The 24,123-nt window shown below is 31.5% G+C and overlaps 2 protein-coding genes across 8 annotated transcripts in view; one reads left to right on the forward strand and one right to left on the reverse strand.

Moving 5' to 3' along the window:
- The first annotated feature begins 2,459 nt into the window (after positions 1-2,459).
- On the forward strand, positions 2,460-5,337 carry LOC134707813 (uncharacterized). Of its 2 annotated transcripts, none has more exons than XM_063567863.1 (2): positions 2,460-2,571; positions 3,460-5,337. In XM_063567863.1, exon 2 carries the CDS (start codon positions 3,471-3,473, stop codon positions 5,124-5,126), a length of 1,656 nt encoding a protein of 551 aa, XP_063423933.1. In that variant the 5' UTR covers positions 2,460-2,571; positions 3,460-3,470; the 3' UTR covers positions 5,127-5,337. The 2 variants fall into 2 exon arrangements, with proteins under 2 accessions (XP_063423933.1, XP_063423934.1); XM_063567864.1 differs by lacking the exon at positions 2,460-2,571 and adding an exon at positions 2,689-2,747.
- A 2,134-nt stretch (positions 5,338-7,471) lies between these two features.
- LOC134707814 (myomegalin-like) overlaps positions 7,472-24,123 on the reverse strand; it is a 72,383-nt gene continuing 55,731 nt past the window's right edge. For 5 of the 6 annotated variants that reach the window (XM_063567869.1, XM_063567870.1, XM_063567867.1 and 2 more), the window contains 10 exons: positions 22,342-24,078; positions 21,015-21,224; positions 19,062-19,168; positions 17,595-17,789; positions 16,927-17,067; positions 16,020-16,208; positions 15,474-15,649; positions 12,850-12,996; positions 12,069-12,207; positions 7,472-10,362 (listed from right to left, as the gene is read on the reverse strand). In XM_063567869.1, the coding sequence (XP_063423939.1) occupies positions 10,214-10,362; positions 12,069-12,207; positions 12,850-12,996; positions 15,474-15,649; positions 16,020-16,208; positions 16,927-17,067; positions 17,595-17,789; positions 19,062-19,168; positions 21,015-21,224; positions 22,342-24,078 (3,190 nt within the window). In that variant the 3' untranslated portion in view covers positions 7,472-10,213. Of the gene's footprint in view, positions 10,363-11,656; positions 11,715-12,068; positions 12,208-12,849; positions 12,997-15,473; positions 15,650-16,019; positions 16,209-16,926; positions 17,068-17,594; positions 17,790-19,061; positions 19,169-21,014; positions 21,225-22,341; positions 24,079-24,123 lie in introns of all 6 variants that reach the window. The other variant, XM_063567868.1, reaches the window with a different exon arrangement.

Below are 24,123 nucleotides of genomic sequence, written 5' to 3' on the forward strand. Positions count from 1 at the left end.
TTTCTTTTAATATACTAAGATGCGATCTGGAAAAAAGTCCTCTCATTCAAGCTGTAGAATGATGGGAATCAACTGTTGAACCAACTTATGTTTTATACTTGCATACCCTCACATACCAAGAATGAAATATGTCAAAATTATAAAAATATGTCCGTTAATAATTAGAGTCGTACAACTACTGTCGCTAAATAGATCGAGTTAACCTTCAATCAACGAGTTGCATAGTTGATGTATTTTTATGTGGTTGTGTCCAATGCATAATGGAATGTCAATTGTCACAGAACCTTTGAGAACGTTTCCGCATTCAACTTACAATCATTATGTACTTAAACGTCAATCCGTGTATAAAAAAACTGAAGCTATCAGTTGTTTTCTTTATAGTTTTAAACATGGGATGTATATGTAAATGACACTCAAAATATACTAAGTCGTAAGTGGGACATGTGGAGCTGAATCGTACATATCCTTGTTTTGGGGGACAACACTGTTCACTCATTTTCTCAGTCCCTGCGACACAATGGTAACATGTCAATCCAAATGTTCGTCTCGAAAGTTATTATTTTTATTTTTTTTTCGTTTCTACACGAATTAGTAAAATAATGACTGGTTATGAAATACCTATTAAGATTTTTTTGCATTATTTTACAGCACCTTTATTCATGCAAATAACGCATATTTCCAACATGCGATTGTTAAGTGGGTAAACGAGTTAAACTTTTAATAGTTGTTCAAATAAAGAATACCAAAAAATGTCTCACAAAAAAACCTAAAAGAGTAATGCCGTTTATCCTTCTCGCTTCCTTTAGAATTTAACATCCATTTATAAAGATGGGATTCATATGCAAATACCACACAAGTTTAACAATGTATTCATTTGGAACCGCGGAGCTGAATCGTACATTTCCTTGTTTGAGGAGACAACGCTTTCTACGCATTTATACTTAGCAAAATCAGTCATTGTAACACATTGGCAAATAAACGCATCATATATAGATACCAGGATTGAAATTTTGTAATTACACCAGACGGCGGCGTTTCGTTTATATATATACAAAAGACTCATCAGTGACGCTCGAATTCAAAAAAGTTAAAAGGGCCAAATGAAGTACGAAGTTGAATAGCATTGAAGACCAAAAAATCTTAAAAGTGTTGCCAAATATACAGCTAAGGTAATCTATTCCTGACGTAGAAAAGTCTATAGTATTTCAAAAATTAAAAGTCTTGTAAACAGTTTATTCATATTGATCACCATATCAACGATTATAAACTCATGTCAACACAGAAATGTTGACTACTTGGCTGATGATACTCTCAGGGAATAAACACTCCACCAGCAGTATCGACCCAGTGGTTGTAAATAAACTCATCATATATACTAGGATAGAAATTTTGTAATTGCGCCAGCCCGCGTTTCCAAACGACTCATCACGGTGACGCTCGAATCCAAATAAGTTAAAAGGGCCAAATAAAATACGTCTACGAAGATGAAGAGGACCAAAAAAGTCCCAAAAGTGTTGCCAAATACAGATAAGGTAATCTATTGCTGAGTTAGAAAAGCCTTAGTATTTCAAAAATCACACATCAATCCTAAATCATTTAATGTTCCTTCCCAAAATGCTTAAAACAAGATTGTATTTGGTTATACTTAACATTGAACTAGCTTTGCAGAATCTGAAAAATAAATGATTGATTGTATTATGCACAGTGGCAAATGTTACACGTTAAAATATATTTCACGGCTACATCGGAAAACATCGTAATGGTCATATCTTGCGTAAGTCTGTTTCAGTTAATAAACAAAGAAAGATGCGATATGAAAATAAAACCTCTCATATTGAAGTAGAATAATGATGAGAATCAACTGTAAGTAAACTTATATATTTATACTTGCATACACTCACATACCAAGAATAAAATATCTAAATATTATAAAAATGTTGTCTGTTTAGAATAAGAATCCGACGAGAGAAAAGGGCTCCTTGAAACCACTAATTAAGAAGAACATAGTCGAACATTTTAGTCATTCTCATTATATTTTCATGGAAATATGAACGAATTTTTGGATGTTAACTTAAGTTTACAGCTTTCACCTACCTATTAGCATATCTGTCATTTGTAGGCGACACAAAATGTAAAATTCTGGGGAAAACAAGTCATTTCTTGACTTTTGTTGTTGAATACTATCAGAATTCGGATGGTGAGGAACCGGTCGTTTATTTGCATGCTTAGATATTTATTTTTATTGTTCATCTTTTCCCGCATATTATTAGGGCGTTACAAAAAACTACTTTTTTTGTGAATTGAAATTTCTTTTAAAACCATCACGTGACGGTGGTGACATCTTAAAAGTTTAAATTTAAATGTAAGTACGCTTTAGTTCAAAGTGGAAAATTTAAATGCCATCCTTAATAAGAGAATTACGAAGAAATCATATCTGTACTTCACAATTTCAGTCAAGGGGAACATCCAATATTTGGTAATATAGATTGTTCATATATGATCCCGAACATACCTGTATAACAGGTTTAAAACCTGCATTTTAAAAAGAATGCGGGTAGTTTAAAATAGAAGGTATGTATTGTATAAATATGAATATACACGACAAAACCGATAATGTAATTTTTAAATCTAATAATTGGCAATACACAACTTTTTTTACGCAGTAATACGTATGGTGACCATACAATCAATTTAAACGAATTATTATGTTTATCAACTGTGAAATAATAATGGACACGAGAGTAACCGTAAGTGTTTATTTTATTTACTTTATTTAGGTTTCACTAAATTTAAACATTGTATTCTGAAATTTGGATCAATTAAAACGTTTTACTATCCAGTCAAATTAGAACCGAAACATCCAATTGAATAAAACTGTATTGTGTCTAATCAGCCAAACCAGCCAATCCTGCATCCCGTGTACAATAGAGTCCATGATAATCATTTGATATAAATAAATAATACAACTGCCTAACTTTCAATACCCTTATATGATATAAGTTAACCCCCCCCCCCCCCCCAAACCAAAACATCATATCCGATGATAAAGATCACTTGACTCAAAGTATTCAATTGATATCGTTAGGCATCACAAGTCCAATAGCCAGTATTGGCATCAGAGACATATGTCTCTTCTGGCATAAACATACGGATATTATTTTGTTTGAAATTTGCTGTTATAATATTATGGTAATTTTTTAAAACTAAGGACTAAGGAAATTGTCTCCCTCATATTAAGTTCTGATTCCTCGTCCGGATATAAAATATATTAGGTCCAGCGTTTTAACGTTTGTATAAGGCTATGGTTTTTTAAGTAGTGAACCTCAAGTTTAACTTGAGAGACATTAATTGTAAAAATACGAATCTTGTGCAGGAAAATAAAATATAGTCATCAGGAAAGAATTGGTTAATTTGTTTTTTGAGTGTTTATTTTACTATGTTTTTTTCTTAATTTTCCAGGAATAATAAACATGGCGTCAGTATCAAGATCTTGGTCGTTTTGCGAAAAACATGAGTCAGAGGAAGTAAGATTCTATTGTAATGACTGCAAGAGTTTGATCTGTGATGATTGTATAGTTGGTGTGCATAAAACTCACAAATTTATGAAATCTAAAGAATATGGTAGTTCACGACGCGAACAAATTCTAAAATATCCGTCGGTTGCAGGAAACACAACGATTCCAAAAATTCAGAAAATAATAACCGAGGCTTCAGAGAGTAAAAGCAAATATAGTGACACCATAATGGACGAAACTGAATCTATCAAATCAAAACGGAAGTTGATTGATACGACACTGGACGTTTTACAAAAAGAACTAGTTGATAACCTTAATAAGACCGACCAAGAGACAAGGCAGCTATATGATATATTTATCAAGAACCAAGAATTTAAAGTAGAAAGAATACAAAAACTCGTTGAAGAAATCAAATCAAAAGGAAGTGACATACCAGACACAGATATTGCTAAATATGACGTAGCTCTTGAGAATCTCATCAAACTTGATCCTCATAAAGACACAATGCCAAGCCCAAAACCACCTCAATACATTTTTACCGACGAAAATGTCAAGAAGGAAAAACTTCAAAAACTTATCGGCTATATCGAACATGTCGAAAGTAGTCAATATGAGGAACTTCCACATGATTTACCACTAAGACCTCCCGAAAAACCAAAGCCAAAAATACCTGAAGATTACAGGGGATATTTAAAGCCAAAGACTTTGCCCGTAACAGAGTCATACGATGAAGTGAAACTAAAACAAGAGTTCAAAGTGCTAAGGTCATTTGAAACGAAAAACAAAATATCGTATATTGTTCCTAAAGGACAGGGACTTGAAGCTTGGGTGATTTTGGGAGACAGTGTCACAGAGGTTGATTGCACTGAACAAAATACAGAGATTATTCCAACACCAGTAAAAACGTTAGATCAAAACCCGATTTTACCGTGTATAAACAAAAATAACGAGCTATTGATTGGATTTCAGAACAAATCGTCTATAAAACAATTACAGATCACACAGAAGTCAAAACGAAAATCTTACAGCTTTAATACTGGAATTAACATTAGTTCTAGCAAAAGTGTGCTTGCTTGCTTTTGTACGTCAGCAATAGCTGACGAAGAACAAATCGCATGCTTCCAAGACAAAGCTGCTACCGAAAATCATATACTTCGCTGGTACTTGAAGGGAAAGCAAAAGAAACAAGAAATATATCTTACATCTGACATTGAACTGGAAAATCCGATACAAATGTGCCAGAACACAGATGGCGAAATTTTCATTTTATGTCGACCTGAAGGAAAACAATCATGGATAATAATTCTAAATAAAAGTTATGAAAAGAAACTCAAATATCCATCGAAGACATCAGCTAAAAACATTGACTTTGTTGGATTTGGGTTAATAAAGACCCATGTGACTATTTCAGATCGGGGTAACTCTGAACAACTTTTGATAGACATGCATGGACTGGTCATTCAAAGAGACAAACACGACGTACTTCCAGTATGTTGTGTTGTAGATCGGTCATCAAATGTGTGGGTTGGCTTTGATGACGGAAGGGTTAAAGTGATTAACTATCAGACAGAAAACGAGTATGCCGTGGCACATAGTGCTACGAAATTCTGATATTTAAGCAATACATCATTTTATTACCAGTAACATCCTTTGGCATAGAGCTTAAAATCCGGTAGCAAATGATTTTGAGGAAAGATGTCATTACCATTAACATTTATGCAATTTTCACCATACATAAGATGTTTATCGCCTGTCATAATTTTGGACGATTCTCTCATATGTTTAATTCAAGATATTCATAAATAAAATATATCCATAGTTATCAACGGTACCAGGATTATAATTTAGTACGCCAGACGCACGTTTCGTCTACATAAGACTCATCAGTGATGCTCAAATCGAAATTTTTATAAAGTCAAACAGGTACAAAGTTAAAGAGCATTGAGGATCCAAAATTCCAAAAAGTAGTGCCAAATACGGTTATAGAATTTAATATACTTACAATCAGATGTGGTTCGGGAGTGTGGTACTGTAGTATAATATATTAAAAATTAGACTTTGTTGTGGCTAAATACTGCTTAAGGGGGCTTGCGGGTATAAATCATTTTTTTTTTCTAATATAGGATTTCCCTATATTTTTCTATAAATGAACTTTATTTTATACTTAATAGAAAAATAATATAAAAAAAATGGGGTCACCGTTCATTTAAGCTCACTATCAGCCATCAAAAGAAGTATACATTTTGTTAAATTCTCTTTTTTTTCTTCTGTTGAACTAATAGGAGAAATAAAGGTAATATCGAAATATAAAAAAACTAAATTACAGAAGTAACCCAAATATTGAAAATATTTTCCCAGTTGCATATTCCCCCTTATGAAATAAACTCATCAAAGATACCAGGATTTAAATTTTATATTTACGCCAGACCAAAGGGCCTATTTTTCTTTGTAAAATCTCACATCTAAAACAACTTAACAGTCATTTGAACAATGCATGTGTTTTAAAACTTGAACATAAAACGAAGTCTTTTCCAATTTTTACTCAAATGTTCATCTTTATACTGGGTTAGCAAGTGAGACACTTGGTCACAACATTCTGAATTAAGACTTTTAAAAGTAATATCAGTGAAAAATGGAGAAAAAAAAATCGCAAAAATACCAAACTCCAAGGAAAATTCAAAAACAGAAAGTTATTTATCAAATGGCAAAATCAAAAGTTCAAAAACAATAAAGAAAGGAAAACAAACAAAAGGGTCAGAAACATATTTTGTTTTAGAGGTTGTTATCGGTATACACAAAAATCGTTTTGTTCAAACACAAGGCCAATGTAATGGTAATTATGTCCATTGAGACGATGAAGGTATCTGTTGATTTCAAGGTCACTTGGTCAAAGTTAAAACTATAGCAGCTATTGACGAACCTACACTCCACTATGTAGCAAATGTAGTATAACAAAGTCAAAGCAAGACTTTCTTTGAGATATTATTGTCTGGGAGACACAGACGATGCTTACACAGATTTATTTTAAAATGCACAAAATATAACATGGTAGCACATAGGTTAATGGTTCACTGTAGGAGGAATTATCAGGAATGCAATGCACACCTTCTGCAAGTATACACTCCAAAAATTACTAAGTTGAACTATCTCCCAAAATAGCAAATATCAATAAATATCAAAACCCTGACCTCATGCACATCTTTCATACATGTACAGAGCCAGCAAATAGAAAACTTTCTAGCATCCAAAACTATAGGTGCAGTTATCCAGAAAGTCTGTGTACCTTTTTTGCCATTAAATACTCCAAAAAATTACAAAATTCAAATATCCCACAAAAGAGCAAATATTGATCAAAATCAATCCCTGACCAAACACACAACTTAAATATATTTACAAACAGCCAGCAAAATGAAAACTTTCTAACATGCAAACTGTAGGACGAGTTATCTGGAATAACTATATACCCATAATGGACAGACAGAGGAACTGATACAGGTAAAACAATATGCCCCCAACTTTTAGTTGCAGAGGCATAGAAAGTCTAATAACAACAAGTTTTCTCAAAATTTCTCAAGCATATGATCATATATTAAAAATTGCAATGTCAATGGACCATAATAGTATGAGTTGGTGCAGGTAGATCCATCTTTATTGCATGATAAGGGACAAGTGAAAAAAATGGCACTACATAACAAATACCACGGAACTTTCACAAGTCATCCTGTCAATCAAAAACTTTAAAACAAAACTCCAGCTTCCAAAGTCAGTAAAGTAAGTGCTTACTATAAATTAGGAATTTATAATTTATTTTTTATATAAATTACTCCATCAGAAACTGGAAAAATACCTTTCCTATAAACATAACCAAGATAGCATTTGCTGTGCAATTGATTGCTGAATCAAAACGAGGCTTTGTAGTCCACTGAAGATGCCAGATAATCTAACAAAACTATTCATGGTTTTCATTTATTTTTATTTTCTGCTAGAGTTGCCATACATATTTGAAAGAAAGATAATGTACATGATGAATAATAGAATGATTGCATTGCAGAATAAATTATGCAGAATAAATAAATAAAGTAGGTCATGTAGTTACATAACATTTAAAAAATTCTCAAACAAATGTTTCAAAGTTTAAATGTTAACTCAGATAATCATTACAAATATAAAACGTTTAAGAAAAATTCACAATAGATGATATTGATCAAGGATAATAATTTAAACTTCCTGGTTCAGCCAACCTTGATATTATTACACAATGTAATTTGAGTCAATGAGTAGGTTATATATAGCTTTAATATTATCTTGGAGATGGAATAAAAAAGATAGAATAATATGTAAATTAACATATTGTCTCAGACATGTAATAAATATTAGATATACAAACAAAATATTGCTCAAGCATAAGATAATTTATTGACTTAGCACAACAAAATGATAACACAATATTACTTGTACAGCAAAATTATATGAGAAATAAATATCAGAAGATAAATACATAGTGTATTGTAAAACCAATAAAGATAATAATGCTATACAACAAAAATAAATTACAGAAATGAACCTATATGGCAAGAACATTCTACATTAAGGTATTTCCATATAAAAAAAAAACATTTCAAGATAATGTTCATTTTATGTATTCTTCAATGCTAACAATGATAAAGCCATGTTAAACAACTCTTTCATCAATGAAAACATGGAGTATGATTTGGTCCCTTATGCATATGTATTATGCTTGTGTTTCTCATGAAAAAGATGAAATTGGCACAATGAGTTCTGATTGTTATACATGTATAACAAAAGTCTGTTTTAACAAAATACTGAAATTACTTGAGCTTTTGAAATACTTATATTACCTCACATTTTTAATTTCTGTTAAAAATTAAGTGCATTTAGAAAATAACCAAATGTTTTATATGGAAACATTAGACATGCTTTTCTTGTTTGTTCAAGTTTTTTTTCTTTAAACAATTCTTTTTTTGTGTGCTCATTCCCTTTAAATCTGTTAAAATTTCTTCTTCATCCACTTTGCTGTCTTTCTAATGTCAGCAAATTAGAAAAAGTAATATTCATTTTCAAAATTGGATTTTGTGGACTGTTGTTTAGGCATACGAAATATACATACAGTACTCATAAAAAATGTGTATACATTTTCTAAATAAGGTTTTATGTCTGTGATGTAGCCTTTATATTTGTCACACTTGCCTAAAAATTTCAGAATTACCCCAGCTGAAATCGACTTGAGATCATTTGAGCCAACTGTCATTTTAAAGATATCATTTGCACCAAATTTTCTTTTTCAAAGGTATAATTTGCGCCATTATTCAATATTCATTTGTGCAAGCTAGTGGCACAAAGTTACCTTTTTGAAAATGACACATTTTTGGTATAACAGATTTCTTCCCTGAATTCATTCTTGTTAAGGGGAGATAATTCATTATTTCTTCACAGTCTCACAATCTGTATGTTACGAAATAATTAGAAGAAAAATAAAAGGGATGGAACAAAACTGTAGGAATAAATCAAGGACAAAACAAGCAAAATATAAACCAGAACATACGGTTGATTGAGATCTCATTGTCTCCCACTGATTTTTAAACATATACAACTTCAAACAAAAAGTCAAATATGTAGAACATGTTCTGCAACTGACCCAATAGTTAATATTTCAACATTAACTAAATTACTAGTGAAAACATGAGGTAATATAAGAAAACTTTTTTAAGTAATTGGACAATTTATGGCTTATTTACCAATGAAAAAACTGTTTATTACAAAATATGATGAGTTTCAATACTGTGTATACAAAAACAATATACAAAAATATTTTGATTTGAATAGCTTATTTTGTTTTCATTTGGCACAATATTAATTGATGTAACAACATTACGTGAAGGAAGACAGGATATATGTACAGAAATGACAATGTTTGTCAATCATATATATTGCAAAAATATCGTCCATCAGTACCTATACAACTATACAATGTCATCAGCACTGGGGAACAATGTAGCACACTAATAAGACATGCGAACAAATAACTTACAAATATAATATCAAATCATAACAAAGTATAATACCAGTGAAAGAAGACATATCTTTTCTTATACAGTTCAATTCCTAAAACTATTTTTTAACAACTACTGCTAATTCAGAAATTGTTGCAGGTTTTTATTAATGTGAATAATGAGACTTGGTGAGTATTGTAACAGTAAGAACTCACATGATGAAATCTGATACATATATCTTTAAGCAGTTTTTTCAGAAGTGGCAAAAATAAGTCTCATATATTTGTCTATTCCTTAAAAAAACCCAGCAATTATAAATGCACACAATAATTTCTGAATTAACAGTATATAACATATTAACGTTCAGTAAGTAAAGTTATGTTTCTTCTCGTAAATTATTATTAGTCTTATCAATTCAAGGGAGACAACTTCAAGCAATGATGAAATATAGAGATTACATGGAGATCATAAACATGCTTGTCATGAAATTCTCGCAGTCTGTAACAATTTGATGTCAATTAGAGTCCCACACTTCAACTTGCTAGTACTTTTTACATAACAATATTTATTGGAACATCCTCTTGTCATTTTATGTTAGGTAATATCAATAATATCACTGTAATAATAAGTAGTTTGTTTGATCAATTAATAGTCAAAACTAGTATCTCTATATTGTGTGTATAGGTGTCACCGGGAGGAGAAGTTGTCAATGCTCGATTCTATATCGTCAACATCTATATTCACATTTTTTAGTAGGTTTTCTTTCTCCTGTTGAAACTCTGGAACTTTTTCAAAATTTGTTCTTGCTTTTGCCATCACCTTCGTTGTCCTTTTCACTACAATAAAAAAGAAAATTATAAAAAGGCACCAATGACTTCTCAACGTTATCCTTATTCAATCTGAGGAATACTTGAGATTCCAGTTTCCATTCTTTGTTGACCTATGATCACTTTAGAAATATATGACATTGTGAACTATAAATATTGACTTTTCTTACCTCAATTTTTTTCTGGTAAAAAGTATCAAACGGAAAATTATGTAAAAAGATAGATTTGCAATTTACTAAATCTTTGTTAATTTGATTAAAACATAACTTTCTTGATACTTTTTCATAAATAAACACACAAAGCAGTAAATTTTTTGTACATAAAAAAATTGAGTATAAATTCTAAATTATGGTAGATTTTTCTTGGATCAATTTCCTTAATACATCTTTTTTTAAATTATTAAATCTATCTAAAGTATTGTTTATTCAAGCAAATGGAAAAACAGTTAAATATTAGAAAGAAGACACACAGAAGAGTAAATCAGATTCATATTAATGTTAAAATCACGCTTTTTCATTACAGCAAAGCCAGTCATAAAGTTTCCAAAATGTATTTCAGGTGAAGTCTATAAAAAATCAAAAAAATAAACAACTTTGGCCTTTGATTAAAAGGGGACACAAGGGTACACAGTTTTAAATCTCAGCTGTTATAAATGAATAAATGTAAAAATACACTTTATTAAGAAAAACAGAAGCTTTAAGCATGACTATTTGATTCTCTTATTTAACTTTGACATGATCTTGTTCAAATTAGAAATAATAGCATTAAAAAAAATAATAACTTATGATTGAAAAAAGAGAACATTATAGATTTTTGTTTTCTTTTGAACTGCTTGGTAAGAGTTAATTCTTTAATTTAATTTCCAAATTTAATTTTGAACTCAAAGTCATTAAACTTTACCAATATCTATTCTAAAACTATAATATTTAAAAAAAAATTATCATAAGCACTTCCTTTATTTGGATAAAGCTTAAGGTTTTGAATTAGCATTAACTATCTATCTCATAGGAAACTATAGATAACTTTTGTAATCTAAGTATATAAATATATATGAGAGTAAGACTGAAAATCTATCAAGCAACTTCATGTTTCAATTTATGTGTATGAGCAAACTAAAAATTCTCACATCAATGTTAGAAATAATAGATTTCAGCAAGTGAAAACAACTTACACTGTGTGATAAACTGAAATAAAGTGTTTATGTTATAGATTTTTCAGAGAAGAGATAGAAAAGGTAAGTGTACATTTAGAAAAAGATTTCTTGGAGAGTGATTTTTCAAGTTTTTATTGTGGATCAACCAACCATGCAAACATATTGTTGTACTGTCCACTAACAATCAGACCATTTAGTATTTTGTCATCTGGAAAGGAACATTCCATCAATAAAATTTTTCATTGATACATTCAACAGACAGAACATGCATAATTATTCAAATTACAGAAAAAAATGTTTTAAATACAATGCATAATATACCAACTTTAAAAAATGCAATATTTCAAAATGAATGTTGCAAAATTTTAATTATAACTATTCCTGACATCTAAAGTTGAAAGGAAAATCTATCTTCTTTTTAATTTTTTTCTTTCTTTCTAAAAGTAAGGTTTCTATAAATGTGTCTTGGTTTTTCTTACATTGTTTATATATTATATCCTCCATCGTCTGTTTCTGTCTATTGGAGGTAAGGTTTCTATAAATGTGACTTTGTTTTACTTACATTGTTTATATATTATATCCTCCATTGTCTGTTTCTGTCTATTGGAGGCATGAAGTCTTTCTTCAGCATCATGGACAAGCTTGGACATCAGCTCATATTTGGTCCTTGTAGCATACAATTCATTTCTTAAGGCATCATTCTATAAAGATAAAATAAAGATAAAAAAATGTTTCTCAAACAATAGTTGACTTACTGACATAATTCAAGTACTGAAATGTAAAGGTTGAACAAATAATCCCTATTTCTAATGTTTTACTTTTAAAAACAACCAGAACTTTGCAAAATCTGATACCTCAATTCATCCAAAGCTAGGATTAAGTTCAAAATTATGAGGTTTACTTGATAACTATCTATCTTGAAAGTGACGTTAAATTCGTCATCAAATATCTCCTATATATAATGCATGTACTGAGCAATTTTGTGAACTGGCACAATGTATATAAACTCATAGATACCAGGGATAAATTTAGTATTAATACGTCAGAAGCGCATTTCGTCTACAAAAGGCTCATCAGTAACGCTCGAATCCAAAAAAGTTAAAAAGACTAAATAAAGTACAAAGTTGAAAAGCATTGAGGATCAAAATTCCTAAAAGTTTTGCCAAATACAGCTAAGGTAATCTATGCAACCTGAGAAAACCGTCTTACTCAAGTAAAAAACTAGATAAACATTGCGACTTATACTTTGTGTTACAATCTGATAAAAATCATTAGCAAATACTGTTATTAGAACTAACTTTGGTGGACCCTAGGCATGTGAAAAATTTAGAGATTGCAAGTACCTCAGTCATGAGCTTCTGTCCTGATGTATCCCCTTTTGGTAATGTAGTGGTCCAGAAACATGTTATCAATGACTTCTCCTCATTCAAACAAATCTTCATGTTCTCTACACTTAGTGACAATTCCTTAAGGGTACTGTATTCTATACTCTGAAAAAATTAAAATAACAGTTAAGTTTTGTACAAGATATACTATTTTTATAACAACCTTCCCTGAATACTATACAGTATACATGTATTATTATTAGCAAAATATCTAAGCAAAGATCAAGGTGGTATTTTAAGGTCATTGTTTACCTCAAATAAGGCAAAATTCTATATGAATCAATTTACAAGATGATAGTGGTATTATAAGATATAGGTAGGTTTTCTTGTGCAGTTCATCATTTATGAAGATGAGGACACTCCAACAGTTTCCATACTCGTAGCCAGGGGGGTTCGGAACGACCCCCCCTTGAAACCAAATAAGCACTGTTAAAGTCAACGTTCTGTTCAAATTATGACTGTTAAAGTCGAGTTCATGAGTCTAAAAATCCCGCCCTTGGAAATTCCTGGCTACGGGCCTGGTTTCAGTATGTTTGGAAACATTTAATCTTTATCTTTTGTCAAATATGAAACCTTCATTTTGTGTTTGTTCAAATTTAGTATTACATTGCTATTTTTTATTTCAGAACTTAATAGCAGTATCCTAACACTAATATAGACAATATATTTTTCCTTACCGGTAGAAAGACAACTGCATTTATTCATGTCATTTTAAAATTCTTATAAAATATTTCTTTACACTGATAGGTTATATTCATTTCAATATTCCACCAAAAAGAGTACAAAATGAAAAAATATATGTCAGAGCATAAACTAGCACTTCTATTGATCCAGCAGTAAAATCATGTATAATACTTAATGCACCATGTATATATATAGTTTAACATGTACATCCACCAATCATGCTACATAGGTACATGTTAATAACATTATATAATACCATTATATTCATATCATGCATTTACAGTTACTACTATCAGTTCATAATTTTACAGGCCATTCTAAAGTAGTTATGTACTAAAGGATTTTTATCCAACTTAAAATCCAAACATTCTTGTTTTTTTAGTTTCTTAGGAAATTTAATTTAGAGTTTTCTCAGGAGGCAAATCTCATCCAACATGCAAACTTTCATTCAAGGTCTCACAAATAAGGTTGAAATAGATTTCCTTTAATATAGCCATGTGAGCATGATACTGTTTTATATATCATTTTAAAATCACTTGCTAAAATCTTTTTAAATTTTTTGTAAAAAAAACCAATTTACTTTGTATCATTTCATAATCCATTAAAAAAAAGAAAAAAAATCAGCTATAAAATTATTTCATTTTTACAGTTTTTATAGAAATATGATGGGCTATTCCAGCAAAAAAACTATTGGGGGTTTTGAGTAGCCTTTAGAAGATAATTATTTTTCTTAACTTTGATCTTTCATACATGTATTCTTATTACAGATATCAAACAAAAATTTAAAATCTAAATTTTTATAAATAAAAAAAATGTGTTTAGAACAATTTGAAATTAGAAATACATTGTACTTAAATTTGGGGTGATAGATTGAAATATTATTTTTTCTTATTCTTCAGTTAAGAATAAAGGAATCTGATGTACAGTAGTTGTCATTTGTTTATGTAATATATACGTGTTTCTCGTTTCTTGTTTTGTTTATATAGATTAGACTGTTGGTTTTCCCGTTTGAATGGTTTTACACTAGTAATTTTGGGGCCCTTTATAGCTTGTTGTTCGGTGTAAGCCAAGGCTCCGTGTTGAAGGCCGTACTTTAACCTATAATGGTTTACTTTTTAAATTGTTACTTGGATGGAGAGTTGTCTCACTGGCACTCACACCACATCTTCCTATATCTATTATTTTGAAATTAAGAAGACAGGCCATTGCCAGAACACACGAGGTATCCCGTTCCCAAATCTACAGAAGATCTCAATCCTAATACCTAGTGTGAAGAATATTTTCTGGTCTTCCCCAAAGTGGATATAATGCCTACCGGTACGAACAACTAAGTTATTCTGACAAGTCCTTTCATTAAATTTCACTTTAATGAAATGTACAGACTTACAGGAGGAACCAAAATATACCATACATGACCGTTTACCAAAATATAAGACTCTTACAACATCATGCAAGGAAGCAAGTACCATACTGACAATTATTATCTTAATGTAAAGACATTAACATGCAAATATATACATAATTCTACCTTTATAATCTGCAAATTAAACATAGTAATATTTTATAATGATTAGAAGTTTTCTATGATGCACTATTTTATTGAAAAAGCATGATTATGTCATGAATCGTAATTTGACTCATTATTGTCATGTTTTCTATAATATATTACGAGAACAATTTTTAATGATGTCATAATATACTTTTTCAAAATTCAAAATATGATTTCCAGTGAAACTGGAAAAATATTAATTACTTATTTTTTTTCTATGCCACTTTGAAATAATAAACTGTTTTCACAGAGATATGTGTAAGAATTAAGATTTTTTGAATTTCTTGGCATCTGCTTTTTTTAAATATCAATTAAACTGTCATAATACGGTCTCAAGAATATGCTATACCTCTGATACAGGAGCAGTTTTAAACATCTTTAATCTTTCTTGAATTCTTGCTTCAACACCATTGAGCACTATTAAACTCTCATAATTTTCTTTCTTCAGTTTTTCATAATCATCAAGCTTGCCTACGGCAAACAGATTTCTCAAATCAGAGTCGACTGTTTGCTGGAAAGTGAAATCTGAAAGTAAAGATAAACGGTTGGAATATTACAAAATGACAATTTGTTTTCGATGATGTAAAAATGTTGTTATTTATGTTAGTTCACAAAAAAAAATCCATTTTTCTTATCTACTTAAAAAAAATTGACATAAAATCAAACACATGAAATACATCTTTCATAAATGTGTTCTAAACGTTAGCTTGGAAAAATCCAGTTAATAAAAAAACTCCTACAATAGTAAGACTACACCTTTAGCACATCTCCCTCAAAAATTATTAATGTGAAAAAGAGATTAGAAAAACAACTACTCTATCCGGTTTTTGAATTACTAATGAATAACGAAAAATAACCCTGTCAATGTGACTTTGATTCAACTGCACTACTTTACCTGCTAATTTACTAGGAGGGTCATCAACATAATATGACAGGTTCCCTTCTGGTTTCCTATCCTTGTGTATTATTTCAGTGAGTGACCTATGTAAAGGACCTACAGGCAGGGAATGAGTTGATGTGATGGTATCATGTTTTCTGTCAAATGATGTACCTGGCCATGTGTGGATGTCAATACTTTGTGCAGCTGTTGGTTAAATCACACAATTATACAAAACTATTAAAGCAAAATGTTTGTTAGGTTGATCTCTTTTTGCCTTAATATCAAGATACTCTTACTACATTTTTTTCTCATGAAATTTGCATTAATTAAATTCCAATACATCCAATCACTATTTTTACGCCATTACTGGACATTAGGTTCCTGTAACATTTTGACATCACTTTGGTAAATGTCTGATGCAACAATGGAAAAGTTATTGTTGTATATTGTCAAAAGTTCGAGAGCCACAGATTCTCCGCTCAAGTAGGACAGATTCTCCGCTCAAGTGGCACAAATTCTCTGCTCAAGTGGCACAGATTCTCCGCTCAAGTGGCACAAATTCTCCACTCAAGAGGCACAGATTCTCGGCTCAAGTGGCACAGATTTCCAAATAGTGATTAGGTCTATAGGACATTTACCATTTCATATTTGATGTCAAAGCCAACAAAGATCAACCATACAATATAATCAGCTTGGTCATAGAGCACACACTTTTATAAATTACAAGATTAAGTTTTTTAAAGTTAGATTTAGAGAAGAAACCACCATTATGTGCAATATTATCAGTGCATTTTTCTTATGGTTCACACTTATGAAGTTATAAATAAAAAAAACTGAAGCAAATGTTAAAATAAAGCAATGATTTTACAAAGAAAAATGTTATATTATACAAAATGTTATATAAAAAAATGTTCCTCCTTACCAAAATGATCGTCACTAACACTAGAGCTCTGTGAGAGACTGGCAACACTACTTAGTTGACTGCTCTGAGAGTTTTCATGGTGAACTCTTGGTTTCTCAGGACTGGGCTGACCATCAGTTGCATCAGTTCCAGTGGTAGTACCTATTAAATATCAATCAGAATTGCATTCAAAAACTTTATAAATATATATAGTAATTGGAGAGAAAAAGTTTTATACATTTTAATATCACAGCACCATCTTTAAAATTCATTATTCAAACAGTACAACCTGTTTTGTAGAGTATATAAATGGTGTTTATTTAAAGTCTAGCCATTGCTATATAATAAAGTCATAATACATAAGAGTCAGTTAGGAACATCTACAATTCAGTCTGCACAGTTAGCCACTAGTCCGATGCCCCAGACTAGTAAAATTTCATTCGGACTATTAAGTTTTTGTAAAACTTTTGTTTGGACCAATAATAAAAATTTCAGAATATTGGTCTTCGGACTAGTAGTTGAAAAAGTTGTTGGTGCAGACTGCTACATGAATGAAATACCACTTATTTCCAGACAGACCCCAACCTCTACAACCATTTTTTAAATTTTCGTTTGAAAGAAAAATCCTCATTTTCAATAGAAGTTTTATGTGGCAGATGGATATAATCTATACATTTAGACAAACCTACCTGATCTTGCAGGACTCTGACTTTTATCTTTATTTGGATGTGACCTTGGACTATGTTGATGTAATAAGTGTTCCTCCAGTTTCTGTCTGAGAGCATTGTTGGTCTCGATACATCTCTCTAATTGTACTCTCAAATGTCTTATTTCTGTCAACAAATCTCTAATGTCAAATCCACCCATAGTATCATAATCACCTTCTAGAAATCAAAGAAAAACTTTGTTACAACAAGAATGTGTCCCCAGTACACAAATGCCCCACTTGAACTTTCAATTTCTATGTTCAATGGACCGTGAAATTGGGGAAAAACTCTAATTTGGTTTAAAATTAGAAAGATCATATCATAGGGAATATGTGTGCAAAGTTTGAAGTTGATTGGACTTACTTCATCAAAAACTACCTTGACCAAAAACTTTAACCTGAAGCGGGACAGACGGAGGGATGGACGAACAAACGGACACACAGACTAGAAAACATAATGCCCTTCTACTATCTTAGATGGGGCATGAAAAGTAAAATCACAAAAATACTGAACTCTGAAGAAAATTCAAAATGGAAAGTCCCTAATCAAATGTCAAAATCAAAAGCTCAAACGAATGGTTAACAACAGTGAACTGTCATATTTCTGACTTGGTACAGGCATTTTCTAATTAAAAAAATGGCGGTTTAAACCTGGTTTTATAGCTAGCAAAACCTCTCACTTGTAAGACAGTCGAGTCAATAGGTAAATATATCTTCAAACTTGGATTCTTATAATAATTGGTCAAATGAAATTTAGATTTACCAATATTCTTTATAAATGAGGAACTTTTTAAGTTGTTAGGTGTTCTTTTTTATCTCTTTGTAGCATTGGCCTATTGTACTGAACATGCATACAACATTCACCACTGGAAGTTAGGTACTCAATGAAGAATTATCAATCAACTATTCCCTTCATCTCCATTAATTTTGATGCAGTACATAAAATCTGGTCAGGTGACTACATAACAAGAATGTGTCCATAGTACACGGATGCCCCACTCGAACTATCATTTTCCATGTTTAGTGGACTGTGAAATTCGAATAAATTCTCTAATTTGGCATTAAAAGTAGAATGATCTTATCAAAGGGAACATGTATACTAAGTTACAAGTTGATTGGACTTTTACTTTATCAAAAACTACCTTGACCAAAAACTTTAACCTGAAATTTGCACTATCATTTTCTATGTTCAGTGAACCGTAAAATTGGGGTCAAAACTCTAATTTGGCATCAAAATTAGAAAAATCATATCATAGGGCACATGTATACTAAGTTTTAAGTTGATTGAACTTCAACTTCATCAAAAACTACCTTGACCAAAAACTTTAACCTGAAGCGGGACAGACAGACGAACGAACGGACAAACGAACAGACGAACGGACGAACAGACCAGAAAACATAATGCCCCTCTACTATCGTAGGTGGGGCATAAAAATGAATTCCAGTTTACCTTGTTTTTCTAATTTTTCATACACACTCAGCTCTAATTTCATTGTTTGATTCAGGTCTTTATTTTCCTGGACTTGTTCCTGTAGAGTCTTTACTTCTGTGTTCAGTCTACAAAAAGAAAATCAGTGTTCAGAATATTGATACATTCATAATTTAATTATAACATGGAAGTATTATATTGACAGGAACTACAACGATTAATTAGCATTTATTTATAACCCGAGTAGCCCTGTAGAAAAGATATGGAAACTGTCTAATTAGTACGCTGTCGTTAATTTCTTTTGTGACTATCTGCCATGCCGCGGTCATAAATTGGCCAGAGATACTTCTTATCAATCACGTGGTTTTATCGAGACAGCTTAACAATATTACCTGTCGGAAAACAACTTTACTTATTTCAATCGCGTCGGTAGACCTTTATTCGTGAACAACTTATTTAAACAAATCGACTGATGCATAAAAAATGAAAATCGGCCCAGAATTAATTATTCTACAACGATTTGAAATAGTGAGTGACATTATTTTATTAGTTTGTGGATGAAGTTAAAATCGCGATTAAGGTGTGTTCCCGTTTTACAATTAATATATTTGATAAATATTAAAACTGTAAAGTTTAGAGTAATATATATGGTTAAGTTACTGGATAATCCTGGAAAGTAGAAATTTCCAGTTTACAATACGAAAATTAATCGAGCAAGTACTAATCAACAAAATACAGCAGAAGAAAACAGAGATCTAACTACGTTATATAGATATTTATATAACACATTTCTGTCCCCTAAAATATGTTATCACTATCCGACCAAATGATACTGGTAAATATTATTGAACAGTCGCAGAAGCATTTGTATAATGTCACTATACAAATCCTTGAGTCGCAGTACTAAAAAAAAATCAACACATCGGGGTTCAGCTGAACATTCGTATATACCAACCAATGATCTTACCCTGGATTAAGAGCGAAGCTTAATAATTCCTACATTTATTTAAAATCTCTTTGATCTTTTGTTTTTATCAGAACGATCATTTACAATCGTCTTAAATATGCAGGAAATGTGTGCCACTCAATGGAGTAATATAATCACTCCTTGCGATATGTATAAAATATAGTGCAATTTCTACCGAAAAAAAAATCAATAAAAATGGGGCATTTATTCAAATTGGTACAAATTTCCATAGTCATTTTTTTTCAATAGAATTAATTATGACTCGTATTAATCCATCAATCACACAATCGGCACAGTTAGGTTACGGAATCTGCCGAGGTTTGCCGATTGCTGTTTCCTAAGAATTTATCACAACTTTCGATTTCTTCGTTTATTTCCGTAATCCCGACAGCAACCGAGAATGACAATATCATAGGGCACCACACGCTGGTTTGTAAATAATGTGCCATGTTTCAAACTAATTAACATGTCATTAAATTGGGCGCGGCATCGCAGATGAAACTTTTGAAGTCGGGTCGTAGTAGTTCCTGTCAATATAATACTTCCATGATTATACTGTATATTGAAAATGTTCATAAAACAATTGTATTCCCTTTAAGTCATGTTAATTTTTCCTTTATAATGTTTTTGATGTAAATCTGATTGAAATACTTTAAATGGACATTTTTATAACAATTGTATTGCAAAAGTTAAATCCTATTTTTTTTTTGTATTCTTTCATAGTAGTATTATCTTAAATCTGTATAGAAAGGGGCCAGGACATTTTTTTTGGTCACAGGCTCCTGTGTTTTTCAGCTCCGGATTTCAGGATTGACCCTTTCGGGACCCGGGATTTCCCTTTTTTTGAATTTCGTGATGTCAGGATTTAATTTGTTTTAAATTCCGGACCTCAGGATTTTATATTTTTAAGCCCAGGATTTCAGGATCAGAATCCATTGGACCCCACCTCTGTATAGGATGTGTGGACTACTGTTGTTATCATTAAATACCACAAAAACTTCTAATACCTTTTTATTTCTCTAGCAGCTTTCCTAAGATTCAATTCATTTTTCTTGGATTTTTCTATTTCAGTTTTTCTTTGTTCTTCATGAATTTTCAGTTTATCCTCTCTCTGTTGACAAATTTCCTCTCGTTTGCGACTTGAAGTTTCTAGAGACTGCCTTTCATCTTCTACAGACCTTATTGTATGTTCCAGCTGTTTAATCTTTTCTTCTCTCCTTTATTAAAAATAAAATAAAATATGTGTCATTCTTTAACCTTCAGTAAATTAAGAATTTTTTGCAATGGTTCATAATTACCATAGGACAGGTTTTGCAAACATAAAAACATGCATTTGTAAAAAACTTTTTTTATGTCACCGACTTTCGACTCCAGAGATTATATTTTTTAGACTTATAACCTTCCCTCTGGTTGGACATCCTGTTACTGTCAACCAAGAGCAATGTAAAGAAGAACAAGAATATGTCCAAAGAACACAGATGCCCCACTCGCACTAAAATTTTCCATGTTCAATGGACCATAAAATTGGGTAAAAAATCTAATTTGCCATTAAATTTAGAAAGATCCTATCATAAGGAACATGTGTACTAAGTTTCAAGATGATAGGACTTCAGCTTCATCAAAAACTACCTTGATCAAAAACTTTAACCTGAAGCGGGACAGACAGATGAACGGACGCACAGACAGGAAAACATAATGTCCCTCTGCTATCATAGGTGGGGCATAAAAATAAATCTTTTAATCATTTTTGGGAGGAAAAGTTTTCAATATACAACAAAATAATAAGAAAACAGTAAACTTTCCCCCCAAAGTGCAGAGATTTTGTGTTTGATTTACTTTTTTGGTTGCTCTTACTTGTCCAAGTACCAGGATGTATAACCATATATTAGGTAACCTGTCCAAATACAATCTGGAGTAAAAAAATCTATTTGATAGCATTGTTTCCTATAATCATCTTAATTTTAATCCTTCGTTCAACAATTACCATAAAAATGCACACAACAATTTTTAAAATTACAGTATAAAATTTTCAAAATGTTTTTTTCTTTTTATTTATTCTTTGTTCTTTAATATTTGTTTCCCTCTCCCTCTCTCTCTCTCTATTTTTGACTAAAATCTCAAGGGCGTTTTAAAAATTCATTATGAAATCAATTAAAATAAGTTTCTCAATCTGGATGTCTTTAAAGTAAAACATGGAGGATTTCTATTCAAAATACATACAGTAAACTAACTGTTCCAAATGTGATTCTTCCGATTGGAAAAAAAAAAGGATTTTAAAAGCAATTTTATAAAAAAGTTTCTTTATATCTACATCTGTATCTATAATAACAGTACCTGGTGATAGCAATCTCATACTGTTTGATTTGCTCATCTCTCTGTTGTAAAGCATCAATATACTGTCTGTTCTGATCATCCTGTTGTTTGATGATATCATATTGCTCCTTTAACTTCTGTTCTTGTTGATGCAGACTTTGTTCCTGGAGGTCAAGTTTCTTCTTAATTTGATTCATCGACTTATCAAAGTCATCAATTTTCCTTTGCTGAAGTACCAATGTTTTTTTATTTTCAACAGATTGTTCATCTTTCTCACGAATAGTCACAACTTTCTCCTCGATAATTCTTTCTGTTTCTTTTATAACTGTCAACTTTTCTTTAATCACTTTCTCCTTTTCGAGGATACATTTTTCTAAGGTTTGAACCAGCATATGATGATCTTTTGACTTTTTATCAGCTGCTGTTTCAGCCTGAGAAAGTCTTTGTTCTAATTTGTGAATCACAGATTCTTTTTCCTTATTACAATGACACATTTGTTGCATGTCATTTTCATGTTTGTTTACTGATTTATTTAATTCAGTAACTTTTTCTTCTCTTTCCCTTAACAACTGTTTCAATTTTTCTACAGTTTGTGTCATGTCATGAGAATGTGCTGATTCAGCAAAATTTGACCTGTTATGAGATCCCATATTTTCTCTCTCAGCTCGGAGATGCACACTGTTGATCAGGTCATCTTTGTCTGCTAGTTCTTGTTCCAATCTCTGTATAGTAAACTGTAACTCTCTGACAACTGACTGATGCTGACTATATAGATACACATCTGAAGAAAACCCTGTTTCAGCATCATCTTTCTTCATGTCCCTCTCAAGTGCCTCTCTAAGTCTGTCACTATCTTCTAATGACCTTTCTAGTTTTGTACGCAGGGCCCGTATTTCTTGTAAATGTTCAAGTAGAAGGTCTTTATCAAGATCCCCTGAAGCCTTACTAGGTGATTTCCTTGGTGATATTTGTGTCCCCATAGATGTGCACATCTTTTCATACAGATTTACCTCATCTTTTAAAGTCCTATTCAGATCTTCCAATGCATTAAGACGGGTGGTCAAAACACTGACATTGTTTACAGGGCTTTCCCGTCCTGTCACATCAGAAAACGTGACATGTCGTGAATTTTCATTTTCTCTGTGAGAGTTTTCAAAATGAAGACTAGGAAAAGTGACATCATTCCCATTGTGTAGATAAGAAGGTGTATGAGATGCATCATAAAAGTCATGACGATTGTCCATCATCCGTTCCTCAGAACCCAGCATACTTGTACATGTGTAATCAGAAACACCATTATGATGACTTTTTAGGAATGACCTTGAAGTACTATCTTGGGTCCCAGCAGATCTCATACTCGAGTCCATAGTTTCTGCTGTAAGATTCACATCATTAACTGAATGCCCAAATGGTGCAGTACTTCCATCAGATGTTCCCGTTGCATGACGTAGCCTTTCTGTGGATTTTTCATTTTGATTAAAATTTGACATGTCGCTGAATCTTCTTGTGTCAGATATCGTTGATGTTGGTGATCTTATTGGTGAGACAGTGCTCTTTGAATGACTGGTCCCCATATAATCTGAAGTTCTACTATGTCCATTTGTAGTTACTGAACCCTGACTACCTTGTACCAGTAACAGTTTATTTTGGGTAACCAGTAAACTTTGATCTAATTGACTTATTCTGGAGTTTTTTCTGATGACCTCTTCAGTCAATTTTTCAACTTCCAAATTCTTTTTGCTTAATTCCTCTGTTAAACTGCAAAAACATAAGCATAACTGTCATGATTACAGAATAATTAAT

Source organism: Mytilus trossulus, chromosome 2, assembly GCF_036588685.1.
Source record: "Mytilus trossulus isolate FHL-02 chromosome 2, PNRI_Mtr1.1.1.hap1, whole genome shotgun sequence".
Lineage (NCBI taxonomy): Eukaryota > Metazoa > Mollusca > Bivalvia > Mytilida > Mytilidae > Mytilus > Mytilus trossulus.